The following is a 21,286-nucleotide window of genomic DNA, read 5'->3' as shown; positions in this document are numbered from 1 at the left end:
TAAGAATGATTGAAATAATTGAGAATTCAACAAAAAATATTCACGCGAGGACTCTCAGCATTCGCTAGATGACTACCCACCCTTCGTTCGTCGTTTAGCAAAGCAAAAGAAATTTATGTGAAATTCAGATTGCTTCTGTCAAATTATAACATCAATTAATATAACTCAGGCGAACATATATATATATTTTTTATTATTATTATTTTCAGTGCAGCTTGACTCCACCGAAAACAAAACACACGTCATAATCTCTATGCTATCAAAATTTACAAGATGTATACGTACAGGTAAGCCACTATTCTCTGACATTATCGGAAATAGGCAAAAAACATTGAATCAACACAGGATTTGCATGCCAAGTCCTGATTAGACTACAGACTTCAAACTTGAAAACTTAAAAAAATGGAGTAGACAATGACCCTTTCCTAAGGTAATTGGTGGCCCTTACAAGGGCCGATTTGCTAGAAGCTGAGGGGGTAGGGTGTCAGCTTAAGCTTTCTTCTCGGTTTTCTTGGGAAGAAGGACCGCCTGGATGTTGGGCAGCACGCCACCCTGGGCGATCGTGACCCCAGAAAGGAGCTTGTTCAACTCCTCGTCGTTTCTGATGGCCAACTGCAAGTGACGGGGGATGATCCTGGTCTTCTTGTTATCGCGAGCAGCATTGCCGGCCAACTCCAAGACTTCGGCTGCCAAATATTCCATGACGGCGGCCAGGTAAACCGGTGCACCGGCACCGACACGTTCGGCATAATTGCCCTTTCGCAAAAGTCGGTGGATTCTGCCGACGGGGAACTGAAGTCCGGCTCGGCTGGAGCGAGACTTGCTCTTTCCCTTCACTTTTCCTCCCTTTCCGCGTCCAGACATGATGATCTCTTGCTATCGATACAACGTGAAAACACAAATTTTTGCCAGCCAGTTTGGTGGTTTTGTTAAGTAGTATTGAATCGCCGCGAATGAGAGCGTCCGGGAGACACGTCTCGAAGCGCCATTGGTCCGTCTGATATCAACCGTCCTTTCTTAAAAACGAATCGACGGAGGTGGCGCCCATCGAGTCTGTCTGCAACATGCCGCCAAAGACAAGTGGAAAAGCCGCCAAAAAGGCCGGAAAGGCCCAGAAGAACATCTCCAAGGGAGACAAAAAGAAGAAGCGGAGGAGGAAGGAGAGCTACGCAATTTACATCTACAAGGTGTTGAAGCAAGTTCACCCTGACACCGGCATCTCCAGCAAGGCGATGAGCATCATGAACAGCTTCGTCAACGACATCTTCGAGCGCATTGCCGCCGAAGCTTCCAGGCTCGCTCATTACAACAAGCGATCGACCATCACCAGCAGGGAGATCCAGACGGCCGTTCGGCTGCTCCTCCCCGGTGAACTGGCCAAGCACGCCGTCAGTGAAGGCACCAAGGCCGTGACTAAGTACACCAGCTCAAAGTAAACTCAAGGAAATAATTACCTTGCCGAAAAAGGCCCTTTTTAGGGCCAAAAATTGAATCTTGGAATTGGACGAACTTGTCTACCACCCCTCCGAAACGTACACTTACATAACCTAACGATATCTCAGCCTGCAAGCGAGAAGATTTTTGACCTTACGTATATATAAAAAAAAAAATGCTTTTAAGGTACGACCTTAACCAGCACGTAATTTACAAAAATAGGCTAAATTTCCAAATTTTTTAGTTTCTTTTGCTGAATAGGACTTTTAGAGTTACATTTGGACAAAATGCCACTGCAAAAAAATTACCTAAGACTTGGAACAATTATTGATTCGGCGCATTATTATTTTGGATGAACACATAAAATAAACTTGTATATTTAACAAAAATAACTTTCAGGTTTCTATTTCACAATTGTACGTTTGTTACTAGAGTATGGCAGTGAAAGGTACACACAGATTAATATCTGCATATACTCGGTTGGGTTACATTAGGTTAGGTTTTGTTAGGTCGTGATTTTATTTCATTTTTCGTGTTTTCCTTCATTTTACTTTCAAAATTACTTTAAGTTTTCTCCACGAGCAGGGAAAAAGGAAGAGTTTGGCAGTCACATTCATAATTTGCACTAAAAGGGCTCACTTAACTTCTATGAAAGGGTGAGAACTGGTACGCTCAACGAAGTGTGACATTTGGCGGGAACCGTTGCATTTGAAATCGGTTACTCCAAGAATTGATCTGAACGTTGTTTCCAGAGGGCGGCGGCATCGGGGGGGGGGGGGGTGGAACTTCAACTTACGATCCCGGACGATTAGCATTTTTTTGTTCAGTTAGGGGTGGGGTTCGAACGCCTACATGCCTCCATTCGGTATCATTACATGCTGACTACACAACGAAAGTGTACGCGAATTTTTGAAGAGGAACCAAAGTTGTCTTACGCAAGGTCCTTTTTCCAGGAATTTGTCTCGCGTTCGTCTGAACCCAGATCCTCTGGGAGGTTAGGTTACGTTGACATGGCAAAAAAAAAATGTTCATTCCATCCTATGCATTAATATTAGGGGTGTGCGGGATCCCGAAAAGTCGGGACCGGGGGGGGATCCTGTCCCGATCCCGACTTCGGGAAATGACTTCCCGACTCCCGACCAGTCGAGAAATACCGAATGGTCATTTTATCGTTAATTCGTTTGCTGCAAAAAGTAACGGTTATGTAACGGTCTGCTGCCAAAAGTAACGATTTCGTAACCGTCTGCTGCCAAAAGTAACGGTTTTGTAACCGTTCCCTGCTAAAACTAACAGTTTCGTAACCGTTTCGTAACAGTTTACTGCCAAAAGTAACCGTTTTGTAACAGTTTACTGACAAAAGTAACAGTTTCGTAACCGTTTGCTGCCAAAAGTAACCGTTCTGACCAGGACCTTCCCCACTTGCCTTCTGCTAAATTGTCCACTAGCGGGGACACTTTCACATCACTGCACTGATCGAGCATTCCCTTTCCGAAGGGAAAAGACGCGAGATTTGACATGCATCGGTTGAAACAGAACCTCGGTTTACGTGTCCTCGCCAACGAGTATGCGACATTTCCAATTCTTTATTCTGCGTGTGCACCCCCCCCCCCCCCGCCCCGGTGCGTTTCGGGCGAAATTGCCAACGGATCAGGGTTGCCGGGCCGGGACTATCCCTTTAGCGAACGCCTCCTTCCACGGCGATGGCATTTTGCAAAAAAATAAAAACGCCCAAAAAACACACTCCCTGCAACCGCCGGCACGTATCCTCGCCGAAAACTACCAACGCCGGGCTCTTCGGGGAGCGACGCGGCGGATCCGCCGGGCAGGCCAGCGCTCCCCGCCGGGATTATGGCGGCCGCCGGTAATAAGAACGCACCCTGCAACCCCGCAAGCCCCAAAAAACAGAAGAAAGTCGCCTTCCCCGATATTCATATATACTAATATACATTCTTCACTTACATTATTATTATTATTTGATGACAGGTATATTAAAAAAAAAAAAAAAAAAAAAAAAAAAAAAAGCGATTCTGCAAAAACTGTGGGTGATTGATTGGCTTCAATTCACAAATAAAAGGCCACTTTCAACCTTGAAAAACAAAAAGGATGCCAACAGCACCTGGTGTTCCCAGGCGGTCACCCATCCAAGTACTGACCAGGCCCGACGCTGCTTGACTTCGGTGATCGGACGAGAACCGGTATATTCAGCGTGGTATGGCCGTTGGCGAAAGATACTGCTTTCGGTAAGGTACATATAGTCCAACTTCTCGTTTTCGGGGAAATGTCTCGTCTCATGGGCACTGCCAAGAACGTGTAGAAGAAACATAACAAATAATTATACATTTCATTGTAGTCATAGTGAGAAATGTGCTTTAACACCCTTCCAGAGATGTGTGAACATAAAAGCTACAAGATAGAGAAGAAAATTTAGTGCAGTGAATAAAAGTGAATCTCATGACCAACCTTTTTGATTCCACACTATATACCCAGGACCTAACAACGAAAAAGTGATTGGGCTCGGTTAGTTCGTATGAACATTCCAGCCTGATCATTACCAGTGCGTAGTTATATATATATATATATATATATATATATAGCTATTTCCTATTTTTGTGCTATCTTCGGACAACTTCATCGAGTTCTCGAATACGCGCTATTCCCACAAACCAAAGTAGGCAACGGGCACCTCGACACAAACTATTACATTATTATTATTTATCGGCGGAGAGCAGGAAGGACCGCGCTAACTTTCGGTGCAAATGGCTGCTTTCGAATCGAACCACAGTCCTCATGCGATAGATTTTCGCCTATAAACGAAATTAAAGGCTATACATTGGAAGTAGGCCAGCTTCGTTCAAACACAGGCGTGTGCGACACACGCTACTTCGGAGATTGGCTTGAGAGGCCTGTCGTATGCTCAAGGCACCTGATTCTCAGCAAGAGAATAGGGGAAGGATTGAACTTCCATCTCCTCCGTGCAACCGACGCACCTTCTACCTTTTCTCAGAGAAAACTAAGGAAATCACGGGCATATGGAGGTCGCGCGTACACCTACGGTGAGTTTGACACGAAGGAAGCGAGGAACGTGGAAGTCGTGGGGACGGACTGCGGCACTTCACGGCTACTTCAAAGTTTCCGGAACGTACCCAACAACGAGGGATGCTGGTGCTCTCTAGCTCAGCACTGAAAAAATTAATCTTGGAAAGAGGAGGAAACACAAATCACCATCGTCACACAAATCCCAAACACACAAGTCAAGTCAGGTCCCAAGGGACGAAACTGAAAACAAGAAAAACCACAATGAATGATGATGATGATGGCGCGTGGATTCATTTTCGTTCCGAAAAGAGCGTAGATATGGCAGATACGGCATCAGCTCCCTCAGCCCCGACGGCGGCTTCGCCCAAGAAGTCCTCGAAGGCGAAAAAGCCGAGAACGGCTCCTTCCCATCCCAGGACATCCGAGATGGTGAACAACGCTATCAAGAACTTGAAGGAGCGCGGAGGCTCTTCCCTGCAGGCCATCAAGAAGTACATCACCCAGAACTACAAGGTCGACGCCGAGAAGCTCGCGCCCTTCATCAAGAAGTACCTGAGGAGCGCCGTGGCATCAGGTTCTTTGGTGCAAACCAAAGGAAAGGGTGCCTCCGGATCTTTCAAACTCAGCGCTTCGTCGCTGAAGGAGAAACCGGAAAGCGGGGCTGTTTCCAAGACCAAACGCTCGGCTCCCAAGGAGAAGAAACCGGCAAAGAAAGCTGCCCCGGCCAAGCGACCAAAGAAGACCGGCGAAAAGAAGAAGGCACCTGTTGCAAAGCCAAAGAAGTCTCCATCGAAAGTGAAAAAGGCAAAGACGCCCAAGAAACCAAAGGCGCCAAAGCCAAAGAAGGCTGCCAAGCCCAAGGCAGCAAAGAAGGCTGCACCAAAAAAGAAGTAAAATGGTTGAGCACGCAAGTGTTCCCCATAAAAAGGTCCTTCTGAGGACCATCAAAATTCTCCTGGAAGGAGCGAATTTGCACGATCACTCAATCTTATAACCTTTCTTTTCATCGGACACGGTGTCATCCTTTCCCTTCCATCCATGCATTTTCTTTTTTAAAAAAATGAAAGCAATACACTAGTCACATTATGTCGTCATAATTTGTTTGACTTCGTTTCCATCGATTCTATGAAATGAACTGCGAGTAAGAAATCGCTAACTGATATTAGATTTAAAGATTTAGCGAGAGCTTTATTATTAAAACTGAATATTCATGAAATATCGCCCAATTGCTTCGGCATTATTATTTTTTTAAATAACTTTTGGATAAACGCGAGGATAGGGATTGACAATAATAATAAAAATAAAGAGAGATACGACCAAAACGTACTTTCCAAGTAGGATTTGTGGTCCTCAAAAGGACCGATTGTTTGCCAAGGGCAGCGGGATGCGCTTAAGCACGCTCTCCACGAATGCGGCGGGCGAGCTGGATGTCCTTTGGCATGATAGTGACACGCTTAGCGTGGATGGCACACAAGTTGGTATCTTCGAAGAGACCGACGAGGTAAGCCTCGCTGGCCTCCTGGAGAGCCATGACTGCGGAACTCTGGAAGCGCAAGTCGGTCTTGAAATCTTGAGCGATCTCGCGGACGAGACGCTGGAAAGGAAGCTTCCTGATGAGCAACTCGGTGCTCTTCTGGTAGCGACGGATTTCTCGAAGAGCCACGGTACCTGGCCTGTACCTATGGGGCTTCTTCACTCCTCCGGTGGCGGGAGCGCTCTTCCTAGCTGCCTTTGTGGCGAGCTGCTTCCTTGGGGCCTTGCCTCCGGTGGATTTTCGTGCAGTTTGCTTAGTCCGGGCCATTGTCGCGTGCTTGTCCTAAGCGTTTCCGTTTCAAACAATCGCGCCAACCAAAAATCATGCCTTTATATGCTTTGCCCTGAAAGGTGCCGTGCATGCTCCTGATTCGTGAAATCAAACCGAAAAGCGGATTTCCCATTGGCTCCCGCCATTCTGCCCCCCTCTGTCGAAGGCGTACAAAACTGAGACGGCTCGCCGGGAAGGCTTCATTCTCATCTTTCGAATCCACGTACGTGCACTGCAGAAATGACAGGCAGAGGTAAAGGAGGAAAGGGACTCGGCAAAGGAGGTGCCAAGCGCCACCGTAAAGTTCTCCGAGACAACATCCAGGGTATCACCAAGCCCGCCATCCGCCGTCTTGCCCGGCGAGGAGGTGTGAAGCGAATCTCCGGTCTCATCTACGAAGAGACACGCGGCGTCCTCAAGGTGTTCTTGGAGAACGTTATCCGCGATGCCGTCACCTACACGGAGCACGCCAAGAGGAAAACCGTAACCGCCATGGACGTCGTGTACGCACTCAAACGTCAAGGCAGAACCTTGTACGGTTTCGGAGGTTAAGGGCTCTAGTTTGCCTGTCCTCCATCTTGAAAAATCGGCCCTTCTAAGGGCCACAAATCTTTTCTTTGAGGAAGGAAATGTCAGCTTTCAACTTTCCCCGAACCTTACCCCCTGATCCCAGCCTCGATTCGAACGATTTCTCTCGTCTCGAGTTCATAATGACATAAGAATGATTGAAATAATTGAGAATTCAACAAAAAATATTCACGCGAGGACTCTCAGCATTCGCTAGATGACTACCCACCCTTCGTTCGTCGTTTAGCAAAGCAAAAGAAATTTATGTGAAATTCAGATTGCTTCTGTCAAATTATAACATCAATTAATATAACTCAGGCGAACATATATATATATTTTTTATTATTATTATTTTCAGTGCAGCTTGACTCCACCGAAAACAAAACACACGTCATAATCTCTATGCTATCAAAATTTACAAGATGTATACGTACAGGTAAGCCACTATTCTCTGACATTATCGGAAATAGGCAAAAAACATTGAATCAACACAGGATTTGCATGCCAAGTCCTGATTAGACTACAGACTTCAAACTTGAAAACTTAAAAAAATGGAGTAGACAATGACCCTTTCCTAAGGTAATTGGTGGCCCTTACAAGGGCCGATTTGCTAGAAGCTGAGGGGGTAGGGTGTCAGCTTAAGCTTTCTTCTCGGTTTTCTTGGGAAGAAGGACCGCCTGGATGTTGGGCAGCACGCCACCCTGGGCGATCGTGACCCCAGAAAGGAGCTTGTTCAACTCCTCGTCGTTTCTGATGGCCAACTGCAAGTGACGGGGGATGATCCTGGTCTTCTTGTTATCGCGAGCAGCATTGCCGGCCAACTCCAAGACTTCGGCTGCCAAATATTCCATGACGGCGGCCAGGTAAACCGGTGCACCGGCACCGACACGTTCGGCATAATTGCCCTTTCGCAAAAGTCGGTGGATTCTGCCGACGGGGAACTGAAGTCCGGCTCGGCTGGAGCGAGACTTGCTCTTTCCCTTCACTTTTCCTCCCTTTCCGCGTCCAGACATGATGATCTCTTGCTATCGATACAACGTGAAAACACAAATTTTTGCCAGCCAGTTTGGTGGTTTTGTTAAGTAGTATTGAATCGCCGCGAATGAGAGCGTCCGGGAGACACGTCTCGAAGCGCCATTGGTCCGTCTGATATCAACCGTCCTTTCTTAAAAACGAATCGACGGAGGTGGCGCCCATCGAGTCTGTCTGCAACATGCCGCCAAAGACAAGTGGAAAAGCCGCCAAAAAGGCCGGAAAGGCCCAGAAGAACATCTCCAAGGGAGACAAAAAGAAGAAGCGGAGGAGGAAGGAGAGCTACGCAATTTACATCTACAAGGTGTTGAAGCAAGTTCACCCTGACACCGGCATCTCCAGCAAGGCGATGAGCATCATGAACAGCTTCGTCAACGACATCTTCGAGCGCATTGCCGCCGAAGCTTCCAGGCTCGCTCATTACAACAAGCGATCGACCATCACCAGCAGGGAGATCCAGACGGCCGTTCGGCTGCTCCTCCCCGGTGAACTGGCCAAGCACGCCGTCAGTGAAGGCACCAAGGCCGTGACTAAGTACACCAGCTCAAAGTAAACTCAAGGAAATAATTACCTTGCCGAAAAAGGCCCTTTTTAGGGCCAAAAATTGAATCTTGGAATTGGACGAACTTGTCTACCACCCCTCCGAAACGTACACTTACATAACCTAACGATATCTCAGCCTGCAAGCGAGAAGATTTTTGACCTTACGTATATATAAAAAAAAAAATGCTTTTAAGGTACGACCTTAACCAGCACGTAATTTACAAAAATAGGCTAAATTTCCAAATTTTTTAGTTTCTTTTGCTGAATAGGACTTTTAGAGTTACATTTGGACAAAATGCCACTGCAAAAAAATTACCTAAGACTTGGAACAATTATTGATTCGGCGCATTATTATTTTGGATGAACACATAAAATAAACTTGTATATTTAACAAAAATAACTTTCAGGTTTCTATTTCACAATTGTACGTTTGTTACTAGAGTATGGCAGTGAAAGGTACACACAGATTAATATCTGCATATACTCGGTTGGGTTACATTAGGTTAGGTTTTGTTAGGTCGTGATTTTATTTCATTTTTCGTGTTTTCCTTCATTTTACTTTCAAAATTACTTTAAGTTTTCTCCACGAGCAGGGAAAAAGGAAGAGTTTGGCAGTCACATTCATAATTTGCACTAAAAGGGCTCACTTAACTTCTATGAAAGGGTGAGAACTGGTACGCTCAACGAAGTGTGACATTTGGCGGGAACCGTTGCATTTGAAATCGGTTACTCCAAGAATTGATCTGAACGTTGTTTCCAGAGGGCGGCGGCATCGGGGGGGGGGGGGGTGGAACTTCAACTTACGATCCCGGACGATTAGCATTTTTTTGTTCAGTTAGGGGTGGGGTTCGAACGCCTACATGCCTCCATTCGGTATCATTACATGCTGACTACACAACGAAAGTGTACGCGAATTTTTGAAGAGGAACCAAAGTTGTCTTACGCAAGGTCCTTTTTCCAGGAATTTGTCTCGCGTTCGTCTGAACCCAGATCCTCTGGGAGGTTAGGTTACGTTGACATGGCAAAAAAAAAATGTTCATTCCATCCTATGCATTAATATTAGGGGTGTGCGGGATCCCGAAAAGTCGGGACCGGGGGGGGATCCTGTCCCGATCCCGACTTCGGGAAATGACTTCCCGACTCCCGACCAGTCGAGAAATACCGAATGGTCATTTTATCGTTAATTCGTTTGCTGCAAAAAGTAACGGTTATGTAACGGTCTGCTGCCAAAAGTAACGATTTCGTAACCGTCTGCTGCCAAAAGTAACGGTTTTGTAACCGTTCCCTGCTAAAACTAACAGTTTCGTAACCGTTTCGTAACAGTTTACTGCCAAAAGTAACCGTTTTGTAACAGTTTACTGACAAAAGTAACAGTTTCGTAACCGTTTGCTGCCAAAAGTAACCGTTCTGACCAGGACCTTCCCCACTTGCCTTCTGCTAAATTGTCCACTAGCGGGGACACTTTCACATCACTGCACTGATCGAGCATTCCCTTTCCGAAGGGAAAAGACGCGAGATTTGACATGCATCGGTTGAAACAGAACCTCGGTTTACGTGTCCTCGCCAACGAGTATGCGACATTTCCAATTCTTTATTCTGCGTGTGCACCCCCCCCCCCCCCGCCCCGGTGCGTTTCGGGCGAAATTGCCAACGGATCAGGGTTGCCGGGCCGGGACTATCCCTTTAGCGAACGCCTCCTTCCACGGCGATGGCATTTTGCAAAAAAATAAAAACGCCCAAAAAACACACTCCCTGCAACCGCCGGCACGTATCCTCGCCGAAAACTACCAACGCCGGGCTCTTCGGGGAGCGACGCGGCGGATCCGCCGGGCAGGCCAGCGCTCCCCGCCGGGATTATGGCGGCCGCCGGTAATAAGAACGCACCCTGCAACCCCGCAAGCCCCAAAAAACAGAAGAAAGTCGCCTTCCCCGATATTCATATATACTAATATACATTCTTCACTTACATTATTATTATTATTTGATGACAGGTATATTAAAAAAAAAAAAAAAAAAAAAAAAAAAAAAAGCGATTCTGCAAAAACTGTGGGTGATTGATTGGCTTCAATTCACAAATAAAAGGCCACTTTCAACCTTGAAAAACAAAAAGGATGCCAACAGCACCTGGTGTTCCCAGGCGGTCACCCATCCAAGTACTGACCAGGCCCGACGCTGCTTGACTTCGGTGATCGGACGAGAACCGGTATATTCAGCGTGGTATGGCCGTTGGCGAAAGATACTGCTTTCGGTAAGGTACATATAGTCCAACTTCTCGTTTTCGGGGAAATGTCTCGTCTCATGGGCACTGCCAAGAACGTGTAGAAGAAACATAACAAATAATTATACATTTCATTGTAGTCATAGTGAGAAATGTGCTTTAACACCCTTCCAGAGATGTGTGAACATAAAAGCTACAAGATAGAGAAGAAAATTTAGTGCAGTGAATAAAAGTGAATCTCATGACCAACCTTTTTGATTCCACACTATATACCCAGGACCTAACAACGAAAAAGTGATTGGGCTCGGTTAGTTCGTATGAACATTCCAGCCTGATCATTACCAGTGCGTAGTTATATATATATATATATATATATATATATAGCTATTTCCTATTTTTGTGCTATCTTCGGACAACTTCATCGAGTTCTCGAATACGCGCTATTCCCACAAACCAAAGTAGGCAACGGGCACCTCGACACAAACTATTACATTATTATTATTTATCGGCGGAGAGCAGGAAGGACCGCGCTAACTTTCGGTGCAAATGGCTGCTTTCGAATCGAACCACAGTCCTCATGCGATAGATTTTCGCCTATAAACGAAATTAAAGGCTATACATTGGAAGTAGGCCAGCTTCGTTCAAACACAGGCGTGTGCGACACACGCTACTTCGGAGATTGGCTTGAGAGGCCTGTCGTATGCTCAAGGCACCTGATTCTCAGCAAGAGAATAGGGGAAGGATTGAACTTCCATCTCCTCCGTGCAACCGACGCACCTTCTACCTTTTCTCAGAGAAAACTAAGGAAATCACGGGCATATGGAGGTCGCGCGTACACCTACGGTGAGTTTGACACGAAGGAAGCGAGGAACGTGGAAGTCGTGGGGACGGACTGCGGCACTTCACGGCTACTTCAAAGTTTCCGGAACGTACCCAACAACGAGGGATGCTGGTGCTCTCTAGCTCAGCACTGAAAAAATTAATCTTGGAAAGAGGAGGAAACACACTTACCGTTGTGGCAACTACAAACTTCAGTTTGCTTCGGCCCGCCTGAGAGCTGCTCTCGCTCCGGTCCGCGCTCCGAGAGAAAAGGGGGTCGAAACTCGGCGCGTGGATTCATTTTCGTTCCGAAAAGAGCGTAGATATGGCAGATACGGCATCAGCTCCCTCAGCCCCGACGGCGGCTTCGCCCAAGAAGTCCTCGAAGGCGAAAAAGCCGAGAACGGCTCCTTCCCATCCCAGGACATCCGAGATGGTGAACAACGCTATCAAGAACTTGAAGGAGCGCGGAGGCTCTTCCCTGCAGGCCATCAAGAAGTACATCACCCAGAACTACAAGGTCGACGCCGAGAAGCTCGCGCCCTTCATCAAGAAGTACCTGAGGAGCGCCGTGGCATCAGGTTCTTTGGTGCAAACCAAAGGAAAGGGTGCCTCCGGATCTTTCAAACTCAGCGCTTCGTCGCTGAAGGAGAAACCGGAAAGCGGGGCTGTTTCCAAGACCAAACGCTCGGCTCCCAAGGAGAAGAAACCGGCAAAGAAAGCTGCCCCGGCCAAGCGACCAAAGAAGACCGGCGAAAAGAAGAAGGCACCTGTTGCAAAGCCAAAGAAGTCTCCATCGAAAGTGAAAAAGGCAAAGACGCCCAAGAAACCAAAGGCGCCAAAGCCAAAGAAGGCTGCCAAGCCCAAGGCAGCAAAGAAGGCTGCACCAAAAAAGAAGTAAAATGGTTGAGCACGCAAGTGTTCCCCATAAAAAGGTCCTTCTGAGGACCATCAAAATTCTCCTGGAAGGAGCGAATTTGCACGATCACTCAATCTTATAACCTTTCTTTTCATCGGACACGGTGTCATCCTTTCCCTTCCATCCATGCATTTTCTTTTTTAAAAAAATGAAAGCAATACACTAGTCACATTATGTCGTCATAATTTGTTTGACTTCGTTTCCATCGATTCTATGAAATGAACTGCGAGTAAGAAATCGCTAACTGATATTAGATTTAAAGATTTAGCGAGAGCTTTATTATTAAAACTGAATATTCATGAAATATCGCCCAATTGCTTCGGCATTATTATTTTTTTAAATAACTTTTGGATAAACGCGAGGATAGGGATTGACAATAATAATAAAAATAAAGAGAGATACGACCAAAACGTACTTTCCAAGTAGGATTTGTGGTCCTCAAAAGGACCGATTGTTTGCCAAGGGCAGCGGGATGCGCTTAAGCACGCTCTCCACGAATGCGGCGGGCGAGCTGGATGTCCTTTGGCATGATAGTGACACGCTTAGCGTGGATGGCACACAAGTTGGTATCTTCGAAGAGACCGACGAGGTAAGCCTCGCTGGCCTCCTGGAGAGCCATGACTGCGGAACTCTGGAAGCGCAAGTCGGTCTTGAAATCTTGAGCGATCTCGCGGACGAGACGCTGGAAAGGAAGCTTCCTGATGAGCAACTCGGTGCTCTTCTGGTAGCGACGGATTTCTCGAAGAGCCACGGTACCTGGCCTGTACCTATGGGGCTTCTTCACTCCTCCGGTGGCGGGAGCGCTCTTCCTAGCTGCCTTTGTGGCGAGCTGCTTCCTTGGGGCCTTGCCTCCGGTGGATTTTCGTGCAGTTTGCTTAGTCCGGGCCATTGTCGCGTGCTTGTCCTAAGCGTTTCCGTTTCAAACAATCGCGCCAACCAAAAATCATGCCTTTATATGCTTTGCCCTGAAAGGTGCCGTGCATGCTCCTGATTCGTGAAATCAAACCGAAAAGCGGATTTCCCATTGGCTCCCGCCATTCTGCCCCCCTCTGTCGAAGGCGTACAAAACTGAGACGGCTCGCCGGGAAGGCTTCATTCTCATCTTTCGAATCCACGTACGTGCACTGCAGAAATGACAGGCAGAGGTAAAGGAGGAAAGGGACTCGGCAAAGGAGGTGCCAAGCGCCACCGTAAAGTTCTCCGAGACAACATCCAGGGTATCACCAAGCCCGCCATCCGCCGTCTTGCCCGGCGAGGAGGTGTGAAGCGAATCTCCGGTCTCATCTACGAAGAGACACGCGGCGTCCTCAAGGTGTTCTTGGAGAACGTTATCCGCGATGCCGTCACCTACACGGAGCACGCCAAGAGGAAAACCGTAACCGCCATGGACGTCGTGTACGCACTCAAACGTCAAGGCAGAACCTTGTACGGTTTCGGAGGTTAAGGGCTCTAGTTTGCCTGTCCTCCATCTTGAAAAATCGGCCCTTCTAAGGGCCACAAATCTTTTCTTTGAGGAAGGAAATGTCAGCTTTCAACTTTCCCCGAACCTTACCCCCTGATCCCAGCCTCGATTCGAACGATTTCTCTCGTCTCGAGTTCATAATGACATAAGAATGATTGAAATAATTGAGAATTCAACAAAAAATATTCACGCGAGGACTCTCAGCATTCGCTAGATGACTACCCACCCTTCGTTCGTCGTTTAGCAAAGCAAAAGAAATTTATGTGAAATTCAGATTGCTTCTGTCAAATTATAACATCAATTAATATAACTCAGGCGAACATATATATATATTTTTTATTATTATTATTTTCAGTGCAGCTTGACTCCACCGAAAACAAAACACACGTCATAATCTCTATGCTATCAAAATTTACAAGATGTATACGTACAGGTAAGCCACTATTCTCTGACATTATCGGAAATAGGCAAAAAACATTGAATCAACACAGGATTTGCATGCCAAGTCCTGATTAGACTACAGACTTCAAACTTGAAAACTTAAAAAAATGGAGTAGACAATGACCCTTTCCTAAGGTAATTGGTGGCCCTTACAAGGGCCGATTTGCTAGAAGCTGAGGGGGTAGGGTGTCAGCTTAAGCTTTCTTCTCGGTTTTCTTGGGAAGAAGGACCGCCTGGATGTTGGGCAGCACGCCACCCTGGGCGATCGTGACCCCAGAAAGGAGCTTGTTCAACTCCTCGTCGTTTCTGATGGCCAACTGCAAGTGACGGGGGATGATCCTGGTCTTCTTGTTATCGCGAGCAGCATTGCCGGCCAACTCCAAGACTTCGGCTGCCAAATATTCCATGACGGCGGCCAGGTAAACCGGTGCACCGGCACCGACACGTTCGGCATAATTGCCCTTTCGCAAAAGTCGGTGGATTCTGCCGACGGGGAACTGAAGTCCGGCTCGGCTGGAGCGAGACTTGCTCTTTCCCTTCACTTTTCCTCCCTTTCCGCGTCCAGACATGATGATCTCTTGCTATCGATACAACGTGAAAACACAAATTTTTGCCAGCCAGTTTGGTGGTTTTGTTAAGTAGTATTGAATCGCCGCGAATGAGAGCGTCCGGGAGACACGTCTCGAAGCGCCATTGGTCCGTCTGATATCAACCGTCCTTTCTTAAAAACGAATCGACGGAGGTGGCGCCCATCGAGTCTGTCTGCAACATGCCGCCAAAGACAAGTGGAAAAGCCGCCAAAAAGGCCGGAAAGGCCCAGAAGAACATCTCCAAGGGAGACAAAAAGAAGAAGCGGAGGAGGAAGGAGAGCTACGCAATTTACATCTACAAGGTGTTGAAGCAAGTTCACCCTGACACCGGCATCTCCAGCAAGGCGATGAGCATCATGAACAGCTTCGTCAACGACATCTTCGAGCGCATTGCCGCCGAAGCTTCCAGGCTCGCTCATTACAACAAGCGATCGACCATCACCAGCAGGGAGATCCAGACGGCCGTTCGGCTGCTCCTCCCCGGTGAACTGGCCAAGCACGCCGTCAGTGAAGGCACCAAGGCCGTGACTAAGTACACCAGCTCAAAGTAAACTCAAGGAAATAATTACCTTGCCGAAAAAGGCCCTTTTTAGGGCCAAAAATTGAATCTTGGAATTGGACGAACTTGTCTACCACCCCTCCGAAACGTACACTTACATAACCTAACGATATCTCAGCCTGCAAGCGAGAAGATTTTTGACCTTACGTATATATAAAAAAAAAAATGCTTTTAAGGTACGACCTTAACCAGCACGTAATTTACAAAAATAGGCTAAATTTCCAAATTTTTTAGTTTCTTTTGCTGAATAGGACTTTTAGAGTTACATTTGGACAAAATGCCACTGCAAAAAAATTACCTAAGACTTGGAACAATTATTGATTCGGCGCATTATTATTTTGGATGAACACATAAAATAAACTTGTATATTTAACAAAAATAACTTTCAGGTTTCTATTTCACAATTGTACGTTTGTTACTAGAGTATGGCAGTGAAAGGTACACACAGATTAATATCTGCATATACTCGGTTGGGTTACATTAGGTTAGGTTTTGTTAGGTCGTGATTTTATTTCATTTTTCGTGTTTTCCTTCATTTTACTTTCAAAATTACTTTAAGTTTTCTCCACGAGCAGGGAAAAAGGAAGAGTTTGGCAGTCACATTCATAATTTGCACTAAAAGGGCTCACTTAACTTCTATGAAAGGGTGAGAACTGGTACGCTCAACGAAGTGTGACATTTGGCGGGAACCGTTGCATTTGAAATCGGTTACTCCAAGAATTGATCTGAACGTTGTTTCCAGAGGGCGGCGGCATCGGGGGGGGGGGGGGTGGAACTTCAACTTACGATCCCGGACGATTAGCATTTTTTTGTTCAGTTAGGGGTGGGGTTCGAACGCCTACATGCCTCCATTCGGTATCATTACATGCTGACTACACAACGAAAGTGTACGCGAATTTTTGAAGAGGAACCAAAGTTGTCTTACGCAAGGTCCTTTTTCCAGGAATTTGTCTCGCGTTCGTCTGAACCCAGATCCTCTGGGAGGTTAGGTTACGTTGACATGGCAAAAAAAAAATGTTCATTCCATCCTATGCATTAATATTAGGGGTGTGCGGGATCCCGAAAAGTCGGGACCGGGGGGGGATCCTGTCCCGATCCCGACTTCGGGAAATGACTTCCCGACTCCCGACCAGTCGAGAAATACCGAATGGTCATTTTATCGTTAATTCGTTTGCTGCAAAAAGTAACGGTTATGTAACGGTCTGCTGCCAAAAGTAACGATTTCGTAACCGTCTGCTGCCAAAAGTAACGGTTTTGTAACCGTTCCCTGCTAAAACTAACAGTTTCGTAACCGTTTCGTAACAGTTTACTGCCAAAAGTAACCGTTTTGTAACAGTTTACTGACAAAAGTAACAGTTTCGTAACCGTTTGCTGCCAAAAGTAACCGTTCTGACCAGGACCTTCCCCACTTGCCTTCTGCTAAATTGTCCACTAGCGGGGACACTTTCACATCACTGCACTGATCGAGCATTCCCTTTCCGAAGGGAAAAGACGCGAGATTTGACATGCATCGGTTGAAACAGAACCTCGGTTTACGTGTCCTCGCCAACGAGTATGCGACATTTCCAATTCTTTATTCTGCGTGTGCACCCCCCCCCCCCCCGCCCCGGTGCGTTTCGGGCGAAATTGCCAACGGATCAGGGTTGCCGGGCCGGGACTATCCCTTTAGCGAACGCCTCCTTCCACGGCGATGGCATTTTGCAAAAAAATAAAAACGCCCAAAAAACACACTCCCTGCAACCGCCGGCACGTATCCTCGCCGAAAACTACCAACGCCGGGCTCTTCGGGGAGCGACGCGGCGGATCCGCCGGGCAGGCCAGCGCTCCCCGCCGGGATTATGGCGGCCGCCGGTAATAAGAACGCACCCTGCAACCCCGCAAGCCCCAAAAAACAGAAGAAAGTCGCCTTCCCCGATATTCATATATACTAATATACATTCTTCACTTACATTATTATTATTATTTGATGACAGGTATATTAAAAAAAAAAAAAAAAAAAAAAAAAAAAAAAGCGATTCTGCAAAAACTGTGGGTGATTGATTGGCTTCAATTCACAAATAAAAGGCCACTTTCAACCTTGAAAAACAAAAAGGATGCCAACAGCACCTGGTGTTCCCAGGCGGTCACCCATCCAAGTACTGACCAGGCCCGACGCTGCTTGACTTCGGTGATCGGACGAGAACCGGTATATTCAGCGTGGTATGGCCGTTGGCGAAAGATACTGCTTTCGGTAAGGTACATATAGTCCAACTTCTCGTTTTCGGGGAAATGTCTCGTCTCATGGGCACTGCCAAGAACGTGTAGAAGAAACATAACAAATAATTATACATTTCATTGTAGTCATAGTGAGAAATGTGCTTTAACACCCTTCCAGAGATGTGTGAACATAAAAGCTACAAGATAGAGAAGAAAATTTAGTGCAGTGAATAAAAGTGAATCTCATGACCAACCTTTTTGATTCCACACTATATACCCAGGACCTAACAACGAAAAAGTGATTGGGCTCGGTTAGTTCGTATGAACATTCCAGCCTGATCATTACCAGTGCGTAGTTATATATATATATATATATATATATATATAGCTATTTCCTATTTTTGTGCTATCTTCGGACAACTTCATCGAGTTCTCGAATACGCGCTATTCCCACAAACCAAAGTAGGCAACGGGCACCTCGACACAAACTATTACATTATTATTATTTATCGGCGGAGAGCAGGAAGGACCGCGCTAACTTTCGGTGCAAATGGCTGCTTTCGAATCGAACCACAGTCCTCATGCGATAGATTTTCGCCTATAAACGAAATTAAAGGCTATACATTGGAAGTAGGCCAGCTTCGTTCAAACACAGGCGTGTGCGACACACGCTACTTCGGAGATTGGCTTGAGAGGCCTGTCGTATGCTCAAGGCACCTGATTCTCAGCAAGAGAATAGGGGAAGGATTGAACTTCCATCTCCTCCGTGCAACCGACGCACCTTCTACCTTTTCTCAGAGAAAACTAAGGAAATCACGGGCATATGGAGGTCGCGCGTACACCTACGGTGAGTTTGACACGAAGGAAGCGAGGAACGTGGAAGTCGTGGGGACGGACTGCGGCACTTCACGGCTACTTCAAAGTTTCCGGAACGTACCCAACAACGAGGGATGCTGGTGCTCTCTAGCTCAGCACTGAAAAAATTAATCTTGGAAAGAGGAGGAAACACACTTACCGTTGTGGCAACTACAAACTTCAGTTTGCTTCGGCCCGCCTGAGAGCTGCTCTCGCTCCGGTCCGCGCTCCGAGAGAAAAGGGGGTCGAAACTCGGCGCGTGGATTCATTTTCGTTCCGAAAAGAGCGTAGATATGGCAGATACGGCATCAGCTCCCTCAGCCCCGACGGCGGCTTCGCCCAAGAAGTCCTCGAAGGCGAAAAAGCCGAGAACGGCTCCTTCCCATCCCAGGACATCCGAGATGGTGAACAACGCTATCAAGAACTTGAAGGAGCGCGGAGGCTCTTCCCTGCAGGCCATCAAGAAGTACATCACCCAGAACTACAAGGTCGACGCCGAGAAGCTCGCGCCCTTCATCAAGAAGTACCTGAGGAGCGCCGTGGCATCAGGTTCTTTGGTGCAAACCAAAGGAAAGGGTGCCTCCGGATCTTTCAAACTCAGCGCTTCGTCGCTGAAGGAGAAACCGGAAAGCGGGGCTGTTTCCAAGACCAAACGCTCGGCTCCCAAGGAGAAGAAACCGGCAAAGAAAGCTGCCCCGGCCAAGCGACCAAAGAAGACCGGCGAAAAGAAGAAGGCACCTGTTGCAAAGCCAAAGAAGTCTCCATCGAAAGTGAAAAAGGCAAAGACGCCCAAGAAACCAAAGGCGCCAAAGCCAAAGAAGGCTGCCAAGCCCAAGGCAGCAAAGAAGGCTGCACCAAAAAAGAAGTAAAATGGTTGAGCACGCAAGTGTTCCCCATAAAAAGGTCCTTCTGAGGACCATCAAAATTCTCCTGGAAGGAGCGAATTTGCACGATCACTCAATCTTATAACCTTTCTTTTCATCGGACACGGTGTCATCCTTTCCCTTCCATCCATGCATTTTCTTTTTTAAAAAAATGAAAGCAATACACTAGTCACATTATGTCGTCATAATTTGTTTGACTTCGTTTCCATCGATTCTATGAAATGAACTGCGAGTAAGAAATCGCTAACTGATATTAGATTTAAAGATTTAGCGAGAGCTTTATTATTAAAACTGAATATTCATGAAATATCGCCCAATTGCTTCGGCATTATTATTTTTTTAAATAACTTTTGGATAAACGCGAGGATAGGGATTGACAATAATAATAAAAATAAAGAGAGATACGACCAAAACGTACTTTCCAAGTAGGATTTGTGGTCCTCAAAAGGACCGATTGTTTGCCAAGGGCAGCGGGATGCGCTTAAGCACGCTCTCCACGAATGCGGCGGGCGAGCTGGATGTCCTTTGGCATGATAGTGACACGCTTAGCGTGGATGGCACACAAGTTGGTATCTTCGAAGAGACCGACGAGGTAAGCCTCGCTGGCCTCCTGGAGAGCCATGACTGCGGAACTCTGGAAGCGCAAGTCGGTCTTGAAATCTTGAGCGATCTCGCGGACGAGACGCTGGAAAGGAAGCTTCCTGATGAGCAACTCGGTGCTCTTCTGGTAGCGACGGATTTCTCGAAGAGCCACGGTACCTGGCCTGTACCTATGGGGCTTCTTCACTCCTCCGGTGGCGGGAGCGCTCTTCCTAGCTGCCTTTGTGGCGAGCTGCTTCCTTGGGGCCTTGCCTCCGGTGGATTTTCGTGCAGTTTGCTTAGTCCGGGCCATTGTCGCGTGCTTGTCCTAAGCGTTTCCGTTTCAAACAATCGCGCCAACCAAAAATCATGCCTTTATATGCTTTGCCCTGAAAGGTGCCGTGCATGCTCCTGATTCGTGAAATCAAACCGAAAAGCGGATTTCCCATTGGCTCCCGCCATTCTGCCCCCCTCTGTCGAAGGCGTACAAAACTGAGACGGCTCGCCGGGAAGGCTTCATTCTCATCTTTCGAATCCACGTACGTGCACTGCAGAAATGACAGGCAGAGGTAAAGGAGGAAAGGGACTCGGCAAAGGAGGTGCCAAGCGCCACCGTAAAGTTCTCCGAGACAACATCCAGGGTATCACCAAGCCCGCCATCCGCCGTCTTGCCCGGCGAGGAGGTGTGAAGCGAATCTCCGGTCTCATCTACGAAGAGACACGCGGCGTCCTCAAGGTGTTCTTGGAGAACGTTATCCGCGATGCCGTCACCTACACGGAGCACGCCAAGAGGAAAACCGTAACCGCCATGGACGTCGTGTACGCACTCAAACGTCAAGGCAGAACCTTGTACGGTTTCGGAGGTTAAGGGCTCTAGTTTGCCTGTCCTCCATCTTGAAAAATCGGCCCTTCTAAGGGCCACAAATCTTTTCTTTGAGGAAGGAAATGTCAGCTTTCAACTTTCCCCGAACCTTACCCCCTGATCCCAGCCTCGATTCGAACGATTTCTCTCGTCTCGAGTTCATAATGACATAAGAATGATTGAAATAATTGAGAATTCAACAAAAAATATTCACGCGAGGACTCTCAGCATTCGCTAGATGACTACCCACCCTTCGTTCGTCGTTTAGCAAAGCAAAAGAAATTTATGTGAAATTCAGATTGCTTCTGTCAAATTATAACATCAATTAATATAACTCAGGCGAACATATATATATATTTTTTATTATTATTATTTTCAGTGCAGCTTGACTCCACCGAAAACAAAACACACGTCATAATCTCTATGCTATCAAAATTTACAAGATGTATACGTACAGGTAAGCCACTATTCTCTGACATTATCGGA

General features: G+C 46.9%; 12 protein-coding genes, 3 non-coding genes and 3 pseudogenes across 15 annotated transcripts; 9 read left to right on the top strand and 9 right to left on the bottom strand.

Moving 5' to 3' along the window:
* Nucleotides 1–489: 489 nt before the first annotated feature.
* On the bottom strand, nucleotides 490–864 carry LOC145992563 (histone H2A). The gene has a single exon (XM_083128917.1). The coding sequence runs from the start codon at nucleotides 862–864 to the stop codon at nucleotides 490–492; it is 375 nt and encodes a 124-aa protein (XP_082985043.1).
* Nucleotides 865–1,064: 200 nt separating this feature from the next.
* LOC145992564 (histone H2B) lies at nucleotides 1,065–1,436 on the top strand. Its single transcript, XM_083128918.1, has one exon. It carries the CDS (start codon nucleotides 1,065–1,067, stop codon nucleotides 1,434–1,436), a length of 372 nt encoding a protein of 123 aa, XP_082985044.1.
* A 2,102-nt stretch (nucleotides 1,437–3,538) lies between these two features.
* On the bottom strand, nucleotides 3,539–3,657 carry LOC145993027 (5S ribosomal RNA). The gene has a single exon (XR_014442239.1). It is a non-coding gene; the product is annotated as a 5S ribosomal RNA (ribosomal RNA).
* Nucleotides 3,658–4,776: 1,119 nt separating this feature from the next.
* LOC145992854 (histone H1 pseudogene) lies at nucleotides 4,777–5,364 on the top strand (annotated as a pseudogene).
* A 496-nt stretch (nucleotides 5,365–5,860) lies between these two features.
* On the bottom strand, nucleotides 5,861–6,277 carry LOC145992562 (histone H3). Its single transcript, XM_083128916.1, has one exon. It carries the CDS (start codon nucleotides 6,269–6,271, stop codon nucleotides 5,861–5,863), a length of 411 nt encoding a protein of 136 aa, XP_082985042.1. The 5' UTR covers nucleotides 6,272–6,277.
* A 237-nt stretch (nucleotides 6,278–6,514) lies between these two features.
* LOC145992561 (histone H4) lies at nucleotides 6,515–6,826 on the top strand. Its single transcript, XM_083128915.1, has one exon. It carries the CDS (start codon nucleotides 6,515–6,517, stop codon nucleotides 6,824–6,826), a length of 312 nt encoding a protein of 103 aa, XP_082985041.1.
* Nucleotides 6,827–7,479: 653 nt separating this feature from the next.
* Nucleotides 7,480–7,854, bottom strand: LOC145992559 (histone H2A). The gene has a single exon (XM_083128913.1). The coding sequence runs from the start codon at nucleotides 7,852–7,854 to the stop codon at nucleotides 7,480–7,482; it is 375 nt and encodes a 124-aa protein (XP_082985039.1).
* Nucleotides 7,855–8,054: 200 nt separating this feature from the next.
* LOC145992560 (histone H2B) lies at nucleotides 8,055–8,426 on the top strand. Its single transcript, XM_083128914.1, has one exon. It carries the CDS (start codon nucleotides 8,055–8,057, stop codon nucleotides 8,424–8,426), a length of 372 nt encoding a protein of 123 aa, XP_082985040.1.
* Nucleotides 8,427–10,528: 2,102 nt separating this feature from the next.
* On the bottom strand, nucleotides 10,529–10,647 carry LOC145993026 (5S ribosomal RNA). Its single transcript, XR_014442238.1, has one exon. It is a non-coding gene; the product is annotated as a 5S ribosomal RNA (ribosomal RNA).
* Nucleotides 10,648–11,766: 1,119 nt separating this feature from the next.
* LOC145992853 (histone H1 pseudogene) lies at nucleotides 11,767–12,354 on the top strand (annotated as a pseudogene).
* A 496-nt stretch (nucleotides 12,355–12,850) lies between these two features.
* Nucleotides 12,851–13,267, bottom strand: LOC145992558 (histone H3). Its single transcript, XM_083128911.1, has one exon. The coding sequence runs from the start codon at nucleotides 13,259–13,261 to the stop codon at nucleotides 12,851–12,853; it is 411 nt and encodes a 136-aa protein (XP_082985037.1). The 5' UTR covers nucleotides 13,262–13,267.
* Nucleotides 13,268–13,504: 237 nt separating this feature from the next.
* LOC145992557 (histone H4) lies at nucleotides 13,505–13,816 on the top strand. The gene has a single exon (XM_083128910.1). The coding sequence runs from the start codon at nucleotides 13,505–13,507 to the stop codon at nucleotides 13,814–13,816; it is 312 nt and encodes a 103-aa protein (XP_082985036.1).
* Nucleotides 13,817–14,469: 653 nt separating this feature from the next.
* Nucleotides 14,470–14,844, bottom strand: LOC145992555 (histone H2A). The gene has a single exon (XM_083128908.1). It carries the CDS (start codon nucleotides 14,842–14,844, stop codon nucleotides 14,470–14,472), a length of 375 nt encoding a protein of 124 aa, XP_082985034.1.
* Nucleotides 14,845–15,044: 200 nt separating this feature from the next.
* On the top strand, nucleotides 15,045–15,416 carry LOC145992556 (histone H2B). Its single transcript, XM_083128909.1, has one exon. It carries the CDS (start codon nucleotides 15,045–15,047, stop codon nucleotides 15,414–15,416), a length of 372 nt encoding a protein of 123 aa, XP_082985035.1.
* A 2,102-nt stretch (nucleotides 15,417–17,518) lies between these two features.
* Nucleotides 17,519–17,637, bottom strand: LOC145993017 (5S ribosomal RNA). The gene has a single exon (XR_014442229.1). It is a non-coding gene; the product is annotated as a 5S ribosomal RNA (ribosomal RNA).
* Nucleotides 17,638–18,756: 1,119 nt separating this feature from the next.
* Nucleotides 18,757–19,344, top strand: LOC145992852 (histone H1 pseudogene; annotated as a pseudogene).
* A 496-nt stretch (nucleotides 19,345–19,840) lies between these two features.
* LOC145992554 (histone H3) lies at nucleotides 19,841–20,257 on the bottom strand. Its single transcript, XM_083128907.1, has one exon. The coding sequence runs from the start codon at nucleotides 20,249–20,251 to the stop codon at nucleotides 19,841–19,843; it is 411 nt and encodes a 136-aa protein (XP_082985033.1). The 5' UTR covers nucleotides 20,252–20,257.
* Nucleotides 20,258–20,494: 237 nt separating this feature from the next.
* On the top strand, nucleotides 20,495–20,806 carry LOC145992553 (histone H4). Its single transcript, XM_083128906.1, has one exon. It carries the CDS (start codon nucleotides 20,495–20,497, stop codon nucleotides 20,804–20,806), a length of 312 nt encoding a protein of 103 aa, XP_082985032.1.
* Nucleotides 20,807–21,286: the final 480 nt, after the last annotated feature.

The sequence above is a fragment of the Lepisma saccharinum genome, chromosome 9 (genome assembly GCF_977018435.1).
Source record: "Lepisma saccharinum chromosome 9, izLepSacc3.1, whole genome shotgun sequence".
NCBI classification, from domain to species: domain Eukaryota; kingdom Metazoa; phylum Arthropoda; class Insecta; order Zygentoma; family Lepismatidae; genus Lepisma; species Lepisma saccharinum.
The sequence above is the reverse complement of the archived record's forward strand: the minus strand, read 5'-3'. Positions and strand labels throughout refer to the sequence as shown.